This window comes from Scylla paramamosain, chromosome 37 (genome assembly GCF_035594125.1).
Source record: "Scylla paramamosain isolate STU-SP2022 chromosome 37, ASM3559412v1, whole genome shotgun sequence".
Taxonomy (NCBI): domain Eukaryota; kingdom Metazoa; phylum Arthropoda; class Malacostraca; order Decapoda; family Portunidae; genus Scylla; species Scylla paramamosain.
This window is the reverse complement of record NC_087187.1, coordinates 2,654,434-2,667,500: the sequence shown is the minus strand read 5'-3', so window position 1 is coordinate 2,667,500 and position 13,067 is coordinate 2,654,434. Positions and strand designations below refer to the sequence as shown.

Here is a 13,067-nt window from a genome sequence, read left to right as displayed (position 1 = left end):
AGCGGAAAGAGTGAAAGTGGGCAAAGGGCAGTGAAAGAGCCAAGAATGGGAAAAAAAAACAGTGAAATGGTGAATGGGGAGAAAAAACACTGGGGAAAAGGTAACATTGCGGAGAAAACTAATGAAAAAGCAGGTATGGGGAAAACTGGATATGAAATTGAGAACTAAAAGAAAGCGATAGTGAAAAAAAGTGAGAAATGGAAAAAAAAATGCATAAAAAAAAGAAAGACAGAATGAGAATTGACAAAAATGTGTGTGAAGCAAAAATAGTGATGAAATTGAAAACTGGAAGAACACGATGGTGAAAAAAGTGAGAAACTGGAGAAAATCTGAAAAAAAAAGACAATGATAAATAGACAAACTTGGTAACCTTGTATTGCAGATTCAGTATGCAATTATAAAAGAGAAGATTGGATAAATTTATGGATAGAGATCGTAAAAGATGAACATGGATATTAAATGTTTTATATAAGAACTTTTTATACATAGGGGATACGGGACTAGAAAAATAATAAATAAAATAAGCTCGTTCATAATGCCTTAAAAAAAAAAAGAAAAGAAAAAGGAAACTAGAGTAGAAGAAACGAAAGAGAAAAAGAAACCGATTTACTTATTTATGCATTCATTTACTTCATTTCATCTTTATTTATTCATTCATCCATTCATTTCCTGCACCAATATAAACTTAAACTTTCATAAAAGACAAAAACGGTATGAAAGACCACCACCACCACCACCACCACCATCACTACTACACTTGTCACCTCAGTCTCACCCACGTTATGAGGCTGGGCGTTAACCCTCACCCCACGCCCCACACCCCCTTCGCCCCTAGTGGCCCCTGGAGGGTAACCCAAGACGGGAGTGGGCGTAGATGGGAAGAGAAAGTGAGTAGGGGTGTGGTGGGGGAGGGAGGGGAGAGGGAGCCATGGGAAAGGAAGGGCAAAGGGGAAAAGGAACGGTAAGAGAGAGAGAGAGAGAGAGAGGGGGGGGGGCGGTTAGGAAGGTTTGAAAGCCTGATGTGTGTCGAGGTGAAATTGATTGAGTTACTTGGTTGTCTGGTGACTTTCCACTGTATACGTTATTAAAAGAAATCAACTCTCTCTCTCTCTCTCTCTCTCTCTCTCTCTCTCTCTCTCTCTCTCTCTCTCTCTCTCTCTCTGTGTGTGTGTGTGTTCTTAATTTTTTCTATTCATTATTTTTTTTCACTCATCTCATTCCGTTCCTTCCTTAGTAATAATAGTAGTAGTTGTTGCTTCTTTATTGCTTTTATTACTTATTGCTGTTACTGCATTATCCTCTTCAACAACAACAACAACAACACACACACACACTAACGTTCACCCTTCTCTTTAAAAACACACCATGATAATTTTTGGGCAACTATGTAAGGGGTTGGACGTGTTAGCATTCCGGGGGACACTCCTTGAGACCTGTATGGAGGTGGGAGTGATGGGAGAGGTGGGTGGTGAGGAGGGAGAGGGCATGGGAAGGTATGGAGATGGTGGAAACGATAGGGAGAGGGAGAGAGAGAGAGTGAGAAGTTGTTACGATTCTCTATTCCTGTATTCACAAACGCTATGCTTTCTCAACACGATTTTCAAAGGCCACAGCGATGGTTAGCCACGTTCCCAAGCATGTTACACCTGTTTAATACCATCAGTATCTTATTAATCTTGAAACTCCTAGTTGCTTCCTCTGCATCATGTTAATAAATTGAGATAAGGTAAAGAAACAGGAGGGTAGCTACACACGGACTCAGCGACGGGCAGACACCCACGCGCGGAGGTAAAAGCGTGGTACTGTTTCATAACGTTAATTCATTCAAGCCACGACTCGACAGCAAGCGATGGGGTACGTTCATGTCATCATAGGCTATTCGCTGGCACGTCAAGGTAACAGTGTACTCAGTAGCTGCATAGTATACCGCCGCAGCGCACCACAGAACACTCACCGGCTTACTCCGAAACACTTCTGCGCCGCATCCCCACTACATTCAAAAGTTCTTTACAATTGAAGCTACAGGGTTTTCAATTGTGTTTTTACAGTTATAGTGACAAGTTAACAATATTTCTTCATTATTAACAGGAGAAACACTCTTGAGAACGTGGCTAATTATCTCTGTGGCCTTTGAAAGAGTCGTGGTGGGAGAGCAAGGGAGGTGGGAGACCGTTCGCTGCGTTGAGAGTGCGGCCTGAGTGATGCTGGCAGGCAAGGGTAACTGTGATGCTCCGGCCACCTTTATTTGATTTTCCCAGCCCTCCTCCTGTGTGTGTGTGTGTGTGTATGTGTGTGTGTGTAGCTACGTTCAGTTGCATTCTACATGGTCTGAGCCATACACTCCATATCTACAAGTATATTTAACCCGTATTTCTCTCAGATATGCTCACTCCTTGCTGTTAATGTCTTTATTTCTAGGAAGCTATGTTTCTCTCTCTCTCTCTCTCTCTCTCTCTCTCTCTCTCTCTCTCTCTCTCTCTCTCTCTCTCTCTCTCTCTCTCTCTCCTGCATTCAAAAGACTCTTGTTGAAGTTATACGATTTTTTTAAAAGTTCTAGAGGCAGATCAATAAGATTTCTACATTGCGAACAGGAAAAAAAAAAAACACTTGAGAACCCGGCCTTTGAAAATGGTCGTGGCGAGAGAGCAAAGCGTGAATACCTCTCTCTCTCTCTCTCTCTCTCTCTCTCTCTCTCTCTCTCTGAACAGTTATGTGTGTAAACCAATGCAGGGTGTGTGTTGCGTGTACATCTACTAATGCCGGGCGTGTGTTGCAGGGTGGTGTGTGGTGGCGGCGCTGGTGGTGTGCGGGCCGCTGGTGGGGGCACAAGAGGGCACGCTAGTGGTCTCCAGCCCCACCTTGGAGGAGTCCACGATGCTGGAGACTCACCTCATGGTCACGGGAACACAGGTGAGCGTTGGTTGTTGTTGTTGTTGTTGTTAGTAGTAGTAGTAGTAGTAGTAGTAGTAGTAGTAGTAGTAGTAGTAGTTGTAGGAGTAGTAGTAGTAGTAGTAGTAATAGTAGTAGTAGCGTTACCTTTAATTATTCCAATCCTTTAAATAACACTAGTACCAATATTAAAACCTCAAATACACTATCTTTACCACCACCACCACCACTACTACAACTACTACTACTACTACTACTACTACTACTACTACTACTTATTAATATTCTACCTCAGCCTTCCCGCCAGTTAGGAATATAATGCAAGGTGTTCTCTTGAATCATACCTGACACCAATGATTTATTTATGTGCTTAGGCAATCATTTAGAGGCACTTCATTAAGGCACCAACTTCACTTATTAGTAATCTTCACTGCTCCTCCTCCTCCTCCTCCTCCTCCTCCTCCAGTAAGGTGCTGTTTTATCTTCAACAAAAGCATTTTTTTTTTTTTTTTATTAATTTCTATCCATCCTCATCTCTACTTTTCTTTCTTTTTTTTTCTCTTTTTTCATGTGTAGGCAGTTCTGTTTTTCCTAATTTTTCCTCCTAAGTGTGTGAGTGTGTGTGTGTGTGCATATCTAGGTACTGTGGTGTGTGTGTCTGTGTGTCTCTAAGGCTTCAGTATCACCCTAGTGGTATGCTAAGTACTAAGCCATGACCTGCTATGCACCACCCCTCTCCTCTCCTCTTCTCTCCTCTCCTCTCCTCTCCTCTCCTCTCCTCTTCTCTCCTCTTCTTACCTCACCATTATCTCCTCTCCCTCCCCTCTCAGTAATATTGCTCCTTCATCCTTTAACTTGTGTGTTCATGTGAGTCTGTACCTGTTTCTTTTCTCTCTATCTTTCTCTCTTTTGTTTGTGTTTCCACTGTCTATCTTGTCTGTTCACTTGTTCATCTGTTTTGCTACTGTCTATCTTGCTTGTGTTCACTTGTTCATCTGTGTTTCCACTGTCTATCTGGCTTTGTTCACTTGCTTATCTCTCTTTCTATTCTCCACCTGTCTGTATTTTCTACTGTCCGCCACTATCTATCCTTTATATGTCTGTGTGTTCTATTCATTTGCTTTTATTTTTCAGTTGGTGGATGGTGGGGAGGGGGACGTGGGTGTGGCGGGTCAGGACAGCTGGGGCGACCTGACCCCCGGCGGTGGGTCACGCGAAGGTCACTTCTCTGGCGGCGAGGCAAGGGTGGTGCTGCCTGTCACCCTCAGTCTGCGTGGCTACACCTCCCTCAGCTTTAGGACCTGCAGCCATGGCAATCTGCTGGAACAGGTGAGGCACTGGTGGCTTCCCTCAGTCCCCAGTCTAACTTAACCAGACCCTAGCCTAACTTAAGGAGGCTAGAATTTCAGAGTCTGGGTGAAAAATGATCTTTGCTACATATTCAAACTGCATCTCCTCCCAAAGTTATTAAGATACTTACTAAATATAATTTCACTCAGTATAAGATAAAGTATCCAAAATTTAACCTATACAGCACAGATTCACAGTCTTTATTTCAATAGAGAGAGACCATGTGTGTTTTTCTCTTTAGCTGTTAATACTTGTTTGAAAGTTAAAGTTCAAATCAACTATGTACTGGTGATATGCAGTGTTGTCTTAGCAAATAATTACATATAAATTGAGCAAGATGCCTACAACACACCATGCATTTGTCTGATGATAGATTTGTACATGTCTGGTTGTGTTATCAGCAGCATATCTGTTGTGTGCAATGCCTCATTGAGCACAGTGTTTGCACAGCAAGGCAGCAGTGTGCTCTGCCTGGCGGACATACCATGTGCACATCCTCAATATAATAATGTGCAGATGGTATGTCCGCAGGGGCTGTCACACACCACCAGGCACCCTGCAGGACCATTCAGTGACTGACCACAACCTTCCCAGTTGTTGTCTTCATGTCCCTCACACCACTTTGTTCTTTTATACTCTGCTTTCTTTAATGATCCCACTTTGGTACCCTTGGCCTTGAGCTCACCCTCACCACTCCCTGCTACTTGTCTCACACCAGTTCATCCTTTCCTCTCGTACTTTCTTTGATAATCCCACTCTTCTTCCTTTGCCCATGACCTCTGTACATCACCTCTTTTCCTCTTATATTTCCTTTAATAATTCCACTCTTGTAGTCTTGCCCCTGACCTCTTTTATCTTGACCTCCTTCACTGTAAACTAGTATGCATATAGTTAGTTAGATATCACATAAAAGAGAAAACAATTCAAAGTAAAAGGAAAATAGTGAGTATAAGTAGCAATACAGATGATTTCAGAGAGAGAGAGAGAGAGAGAGAGAGAAAGAGAGAGAGAGAGACTAAACACAACCAGAACTTATTACATGCCATTTACTCAAATAACGTATCGGTGTTTCGTTTCAGACGGGCTCAGGCGGGGACAGTCTGGTGCTGCAGCTGAACGAGGAGGGGTCGCTGGTGCTGACCCTGACGCAGCACAGCCAACCACACGTCACCACCCTCGCCCGGCGCCTCAACAACAACGCCTGGCACAGAGTCTACCTCAAGTAATGAATGGAATTACGTAGAGCTTTACTCACTTCATTGTTCTTGTCCATTGGAGTTGCCACACTGTAGACAGATATATAACCAGCAAGTGAAGTGTAATAGTGTGTGTGTGTGTGTGTGTGTGTGTGTGTGTGAGGGTGAGAGATACAACAGACTGGACACACAGGGTTGTAAGGGTAGCACATAAAATCAAACTGGGTCATGATGAAAAAAGTTGAACACCGATCTCACACATACAGGATTTGAGTCTCATTGGTGGTGTGGTGCGGCAGGTTTGTGCTGGGGGTGCTGAAGCTTGGTGTGGACCAGGCAACGGTGGTGGTGGCCAACACAACAGATGCCAGCGCCTTCCTGTTCGACCTGGAGCTGTGGTCAGCCTCCCCTCAGCTCACTATTGGCAGGAATTTCACGGGTTGCCTTCTGCAGGGTGCTGGCACTGAGTTTGGCAGCTCCTTTGCCCTCCACACAGGCGTCGAGTGGGACTCCTGCCCACTCCCCGATGACAGAGATTGTAGTGAGTCCCCTTCTTATCCTTGCCTTCCCAGGACCTGCTTTCTGTCATGTAGTGCTTAGTGAGTTCTGGTCTGCTCAAGGTTCTGTCTCTTCTCTGCCTGTAGGGCACACCATCTTCCTTGTAGTCTTGTTCTCTTATTTCTGTTGACTTTAGAGATTATTATAATGTTCTTATTCACTCTTATGACTTTTGATCTGTTCTTGCCCTGTATTCCTATCTGTGGGTTATTCTGTGATTCCTAGGGATGTAGTAATAATGATAAAGTTTTCAGTAGATTACTAGTAGCAGCAGCAGTAGTAGTAGTAGTAATAGTAGTAGTGATAATAGTAGTAGTGATATCTTGTGTAAAGTCCTGAATTAGTAACTGTTATGCAAAATGTACATTCCACTCTTGATTGCTTTTTTGGTATTTTCTGAACTTATTTATGAATGTTGCCTACAGTTTGTCAGTATCTTATTTACTTTTCCAGTTTGATTTATTTGCTATGGTGTAAGTTATTGTAAAATTGTACATTGTACATATGTCACCATAATTCTGTTGAATAAGCTCACATAATTTTTGTTTCATTTGATGTATAATGCTCATATTGATGGCTATGTTAAAGTAATACATTTTTCTTTGCATTTTGATTAGAATTTGTCAATGTGTTAGTCTGAAAAAAAATATCAGAAGGCTTTTGATGTGAGTAGTTCAGAAGAAAAGTTCAAGTTTCTATGTGTATTTGTGAGAGACACCACACCAATCATGTTTCTTCACCCTCCCTCTCATGCTGCCTTCTGATGGTGGCAGTGTGGGTGTGTGTGTATGTGTGTGTGTGTTGGCTTCCTTGCACTTGCTTGGTGGTGGTGGCAGTGGTGGTGGTGGTGGTGGTGGTGGTGGACTGGTTCCTGCATACTGTGGCCATAACTGATGCAATTTTTTTATCTTGGCCGCCTGCTCTCCTCCTCTCCTCCTCCACTGCTCTCCCTCAAGGTGGAGGTAGGCATGGAGACTCACTGTACTAATCCTAGTCTTATGTATAGCTGTAGTGTGTAATGGGCGGCAGGACTGTCAGAGCTGCACACACCAAGGAAAAATACATAGCAACGTGACAAGAGAAGGATGTGTAGAAATAGTTTCCCAGATTGAGCAGTAACTTAGTGACTCACATTATCAAAATTAAATGACTTGTAAGATGAGCAGATGCACTATGTATTGAGAAATGTGACAATTTGGTAATAGTAATGGGATTTGATGAGGCTTACTCAGTTCTGTAAAAATTCAGTAAGGTAATTATAAATCATCAGGTGTGTTGTCACATGCAAGAGTTCCCCTGTCACTCACATGACAAATAAAGTCAAGTAAAAGATGGGAAGGAAACTATTGATTTCTATAAAAGCAAATTAAGTTTATATACATTCATGTTACTGACTTGCTCTCCATGTGTGTCCCTGATAGGCCTGCCACCCACTCATAGACTAGTGTGCATAGATATTACTGATACATGTGATACTAATATGTGGAGTGTGTTATCTCTGCGGCACATCCCTTGGAAGGTTGTAGTTATACTCACATGTATTAACTAACAGTAGTATTTCACTTGATTTGTAAGAGGGTGTTGTTCACCTCAGTTTTGTAAGTTTGCTTCCATATTATGCACATTTGTCTGATACACTTCTTGCTCTGTTACAATACAATTAATGTGCATGGCAAAGAGAAATTGCAGTAGAATTATGAATGCAAGACTTTTTAGCAGCATTTTCAACTTATACACATGTTTATATCTGTCTGTCTGTATCTATCTATCTGTCTATCTATCTACTTATCTGTCTATTTATTTGTCTATCTATCTGTCTATCTGTCTACCTTTCTATCTATCTACCTGTCTATCTATCTATCTATCTATCTGTCTACCTATCTATCTATCTACACTTGTATCTGTTTGAATCTTGTGATCTTGTATCACATTGAAGGGTCTGGCTCACTGGCACACTAGCTAAGAGTGTGGAAGTGTAATAGCAAGCTTGTACGTCTGTTCTCTACTATTCAAGGAGACAGAAGCAACTCAACTTTATTTCCCAAGTTTCAATATAGCAAGGGGAAAAAAGCATATTCAATCCTCTACAGCCTACAGTGATATAAATGCATACTTTCATTGTTGATATATTGTAATTTGACAGAGGGTATTGAGAGTTGTTTTGTCTCAGCTTGTTTACATTTCTAGTATAATTGCACTTAGTTGAAACCTATGTAGAAATCAGTGGAGTGTTTGCATGAAGCTGTAGCCACCTGTTTGTGTGTGCTGAGAGGTGGTAGTGTGTGTGTGTGTTTTATTTGGTATCCCTTTGTATTATTCTTATTTTTTTTCATTCCTTCTTTCTGTCTTTTTCTTTCTCTCTTGTTTTTCTTCTTCCTTTTTTTTTCTTTCTTGCATGCTTTCCTCTTTCCTTTTTTTCTCTTCTTCCAGTCTTAATTTATTTGTGTGTGTGTGTGTGTGTGTGTGTGTGTGTGTGTGTGTGTGTGTGTGTGTGTGTGTGGCAAAGAGTGACCCCAAGTTGTGTGCCTGCAGGTGGCTACCAAGAGGACCCCTGCTTCTCCCAGCCTTGTGGCCAGCGCGGGGAGTGTGTTGCCTCCCAGGACAGCTATGTGTGCCACTGCTACACACGCTACAATGGACTGCACTGCGAAAACGACACTGGTAACGCTACCCTGCTCACTGTTAGTTGTGTGCTGTGGTCAACTGTGTGATGCTTGAAGAACGAGGATTTCATTTCATTAGTTTCTACCTGTGATTGTTAGTAAATAGTTATGAGATGCAACTGCACCCCACAGCCCCTCATCACCTTAGTCCCTCAGCTCCTCACCAGCTCATGCTCTCCGCAGGACCACTGTGTGCCCGGCCAGAGTTCCAGTGTGAGAATGGAGGGATGTGTCAGCCAGACCGCCTAGACAACTCTACCAGCTGTGCTTGTCCCATTGGCTACATTGGCGCCACCTGTCAGACGCGCATCACTGAAAACTTCTGTGAGGCAACCAACAATCCCTGCCAGGTATGTGTGTGTGTGTGTGTGTATGAGGACCCTTGCTACAGGAAATCAAATACTGTCCATACCACATTACTAAAGATGATAAGCAGCCAAAGTATGAAGACAAAATAAACAGTAAATCAAAAAAAACAAAATCACTAGAAAGCTTCACCAGTAACCTTGACCTCGTACGCCACAGAACAACGCCACCTGCACCATCACGGCCTTCTCTGACACGTACGAGTGTTTGTGCCAGCCGGGATTCAGCGGAGAGCACTGTGAGGTGAACAATGACGACTGTGCCGCAGAGCCGTGCCGTCACGAGGGACAGTGCCTGGACGGGATCAACTCCTTCACCTGCAACTGTGACGGCACCGGGTGAGTCACATCTGCCATGAACAACACAGAAGAATGAATGGTTGTGTATCTTTTTATAAGCTGTACAGTTTTCTATAAGAGGAGGAAGAGGAAGAAGAGAAGTAGGAATTGTAAAGGAGGAGGAGGAGGAGGGAGATTGATGATTTCTGAAGTGATTTACCAATCTCTATATAGCTTATGTTAGTCAATACCTTCTTTTCTCATCAGTAGGGTTTTCAAAGGCCATAAAGATAATTAGGCATATTTGCAAGGCTGATTTTTCCATTGACAGCGTGGCATTCTTATTAACCTATCAATAGGATCATAAAAACATCCTTGAAAACTATCATAACTTCCTGATCCTAATTTTTCTTTCTTTTTTTTTTATTGTAAATTTCTGTTCTTTTGCAGTCTGACCTCTTGAGTTGTGTCAAGACTTCAAATATAAAAGAATGATGTCTCTCACTTATGTTTAATGTATGTATGTACGTTTAATGGCATCTGGTTGTTAATGCAAACTGTTCATATGATTCTTTACGGCAGGTATGAGGGACACTTGTGCCAGGACAACATTGATGAGTGCCAGCTCTTGTCTCCGTGCTTCAATGGGGCCACCTGCTATGACCTGTATGGCAACTATGAGTGTGCCTGTGTGCCTGGGTATGGCGGAAAGCACTGCGATGTGGTGAGTGTTTCTGTGTGTGTGTGTGTGTGTGTGTGTGTGTGTGTGTGTGTGTGTGTCTGTGTTCTGGTAAACATTTCTTTCAATGCTATAAATGCTAGCAAAGGATAACTATAGGAGTAAAAGAAGCTAAGAATTAATGGTGTACTGATTGACAAATGGTGTTGCAGGAGGTGCTGGAGTGTTCCTCAGACCCCTGTCAAAATGGGGGGACCTGCACAGACCTCAAGAATGCCTACCTTTGCACCTGTCTGCTCGGCTTTGAGGGGGACAACTGCGAACGCAACATTAACGACTGCTACAACGTTACCTGTCCGGAAAATTCGTTCTGTGAGGATGGAGTCAATGAGTATGTGTGTCGCTGCAGCCCAGGATTCTCAGGTGAAGTGTTGCCCATCGTCTGTATGTAACACCATGCATGATGTGCTCAAGTGTGTGCTAGGATTTTCTCTGGCTGGTGTGAATGTGGCTCCTCTGTGTACCATTGTATGTGATGTAGCATTCCTTCTGATAAATTTCTCAGTGTTTTTGAAATCCTGCAAAGGATGAAATTTAGACTTTCTGATGATGATGATGATGACTAATTTGGTTCTCAAATGATTGTGATGACTATAACTTGGGTCACTGAGAGTGATGATGATAATGATTTCATTCCTACAGGTTCAGCCCCTAATTGTGTTCAGATTGACGAGTGTGCCTCCTCCCCGTGCCTCAATGGAGCGACCTGTTACGACGACAGCAACGCCTACACCTGTATCTGTGCAGCGGGATTCTTAGGTACACTGATTCCTTGGCCATCCTGCATCATTATAAACCTACGAATGACGTATCTCCTGTCTTAATAGCTTTTTCACTAATTCCTTGGGCTTCCTACTTAGTTATGAGCCTTTTGACAGCCATTGTTCCTCCTTACCCTTAATAACATGGTGGCTTTCCTCCTCAGCTGATGCATGTTACTGTTTTAGGGAGGAACTGTGAAGTGAACATCGATGACTGTGCCGAGGACCCATGCCAGAATGGGGGAACCTGCCATGATGAGGTGCAGGCCTTCACCTGTGAGTGCCCAGCTGGTTTTGAAGGCGTCAACTGCGAGGTGAACCGGGACGAGTGTGCCCTCAATGTGTGTGTGCACGCCACCAGCTGTGAGGACTTGGTGAGTGACTGAGAGGAGAAAGGTATAGATATTGTCTCTTCTTTGCTTGCCTCTCTTGTGTGACTGTGGCTCCATTAACTGTATTTTTAAGGTTGTTGTGATTGTAATCTTTAGTTGTTTTATCTTATTTGATATTTTGTCTTTTTATTTTATTAACAGATTTCATTTATTTATTTTATTTATGTATTTATTTCACACAGTGTCATATAACATTATAGTGCCAGAATCCAATGAACCAGTTATTCAAGTATTCTCAAGACTCTTCATGTATCATTCAATACCAACACCTGCATGGATGTGGTGACATGATTGGGAATTAACAACATTTACATCATAAGAACATAAAAAAATAAGGGAAGCTACAAGAAACCATCAGGCTTACACGTGGCAGTCCCTATTGAAAGCATAACTTTTTATTTCCACCTATTATCCCCATCCATAAATTTGTCTGATGCAAAGCTCCCTATAATCATATAATTGTGATGAAATGATGCACTCAGTATATGCTGTACATTTTATTTCTTGCCTGCCTGCTGCTGATGTGGTGTTGTGTGAGCAGCATCTCTACACGGTGAGTGGTGGTGTAGCCCGTACTGTGCTGGCGTGTGCAGTGGTGCTTACCTCAAAAATATGTATAACTGGTTAGCTGTGTAGATTTTGTCTTGGAATGTATGTACTTAGGTGAAGTGTAGCCAAGAATCTGATGTGTGAATCCTCTATTTCTGTTTCCATAGAGTAAGTACTGTTAGCTTCTTTGTTTCTTTCCATTATAGAAATTAACTTTATTTTAATCTCTTCAGTGATTACTCTTCCAAACTTGGTAGTATTTCCCCAGTAACTCATAGATGGATATCATCTCTTACTCCAGTTTTCAGTTATTAATGTTATTATTCTTTTCCTTCTACATATTTGTACATCATGATCATGTCACCTAGTTTTAGTCTTTCCTCTAGTGCTGGAGGGCTTCAGTTTGTCAAGCCTTTCTAATGTGTGTGTGTGTGTGTGTGTGTGTGTGTAACATTTCCCCTGCCTTGGCCCTGCAGGTTGGGGACTACACTTGCCACTGTGAGGATGGCTGGACTGGCAAGAACTGTGAAGTGGAGGTGGACGAGTGTGACTCCTCCCCGTGCCTCAATGGAGCATCATGCAAGGACAGAGTGAATGGCTTCGACTGCACCTGTCTCCTGGGATTTACAGGTACAGTGCTTGTGTATACTCATCAGTGGCATGACTTGGCTGGACAGTGCAGGAGAGATGCTGGAGGCCCTGCTCACGTTTTTTAGGCCCCTGGAAAGAATAATGGAATGTGATAGAATGAATAACATGGTGGAGTTAAATTTGCATACATATTGTGGACCATGCATGTAGTTTTTTGTCACCCCTCACCATGACCAGGATGAATAGTGACTCTCTGATCAGAATTGAATATTGGAATGTGATAGAATAATATTTTGCTTCTTCCTTTCTGTGTGCAGGGGAGACGTGTGAGACAAACATTGATGAGTGCGCCTCATCGCCGTGCCTCAACGGGGGTGTGTGTCAGGACGGTGTGAATGAGTACACGTGTGAATGTAGCAAGGCATTCGTGGGCACCAACTGTGAGGAGCAGTATGATGCCTGTGCCTCCATGCCCTGCCACAACTCAGGCTCCTGCATCCCCACACATAGCGACCCAAACTTCTACTGCGAGTGTATCCCAGGTGAGGCCGAGGCAGGATGGTTGTGTGGGATGTCTTGGTAACTTGATTGATTTTCAGTGTTTTTGATTCCTTTATTTATTTTGAGGGGATTTCTTATTTATTTTGAGTTTTTTTTTATGTATTTTGTTTTTTTTTAAGATTTTTTTCATTTTTTATTGATTATGAGGGCTTTCATTCTCTTTTTTAGTCCAAT

The 13,067-nt window shown here is 42.6% G+C and overlaps 1 protein-coding gene across 5 annotated transcripts in view; it reads left to right on the top strand.

Annotated features, from left to right (window-relative positions):
* The window catches only part of LOC135091340 (protein crumbs-like), a 70,177-nt gene that overhangs the window by 36,615 nt on the left and 20,495 nt on the right, over positions 1-13,067 (top strand). For 4 of the 5 annotated variants that reach the window (XM_063988889.1, XM_063988888.1, XM_063988886.1 and 1 more), the window contains exons 2-14: positions 2,777-2,910; positions 4,024-4,218; positions 5,319-5,461; positions 5,735-5,976; positions 8,526-8,654; positions 8,840-9,006; positions 9,182-9,360; positions 9,883-10,024; positions 10,192-10,402; positions 10,682-10,798; positions 10,987-11,174; positions 12,218-12,371; positions 12,650-12,874. In XM_063988889.1, coding sequence (XP_063844959.1) covers positions 2,777-2,910; positions 4,024-4,218; positions 5,319-5,461; positions 5,735-5,976; positions 8,526-8,654; positions 8,840-9,006; positions 9,182-9,360; positions 9,883-10,024; positions 10,192-10,402; positions 10,682-10,798; positions 10,987-11,174; positions 12,218-12,371; positions 12,650-12,874 — 2,226 coding nt within the window. Of the gene's footprint in view, positions 1-2,776; positions 2,911-4,023; positions 4,219-5,318; positions 5,462-5,734; positions 5,977-6,741; positions 6,956-8,525; positions 8,655-8,839; positions 9,007-9,181; positions 9,361-9,882; positions 10,025-10,191; positions 10,403-10,681; positions 10,799-10,986; positions 11,175-12,217; positions 12,372-12,649; positions 12,875-13,067 lie in introns of those variants that run through there. The other variant, XM_063988890.1, reaches the window with a different exon arrangement.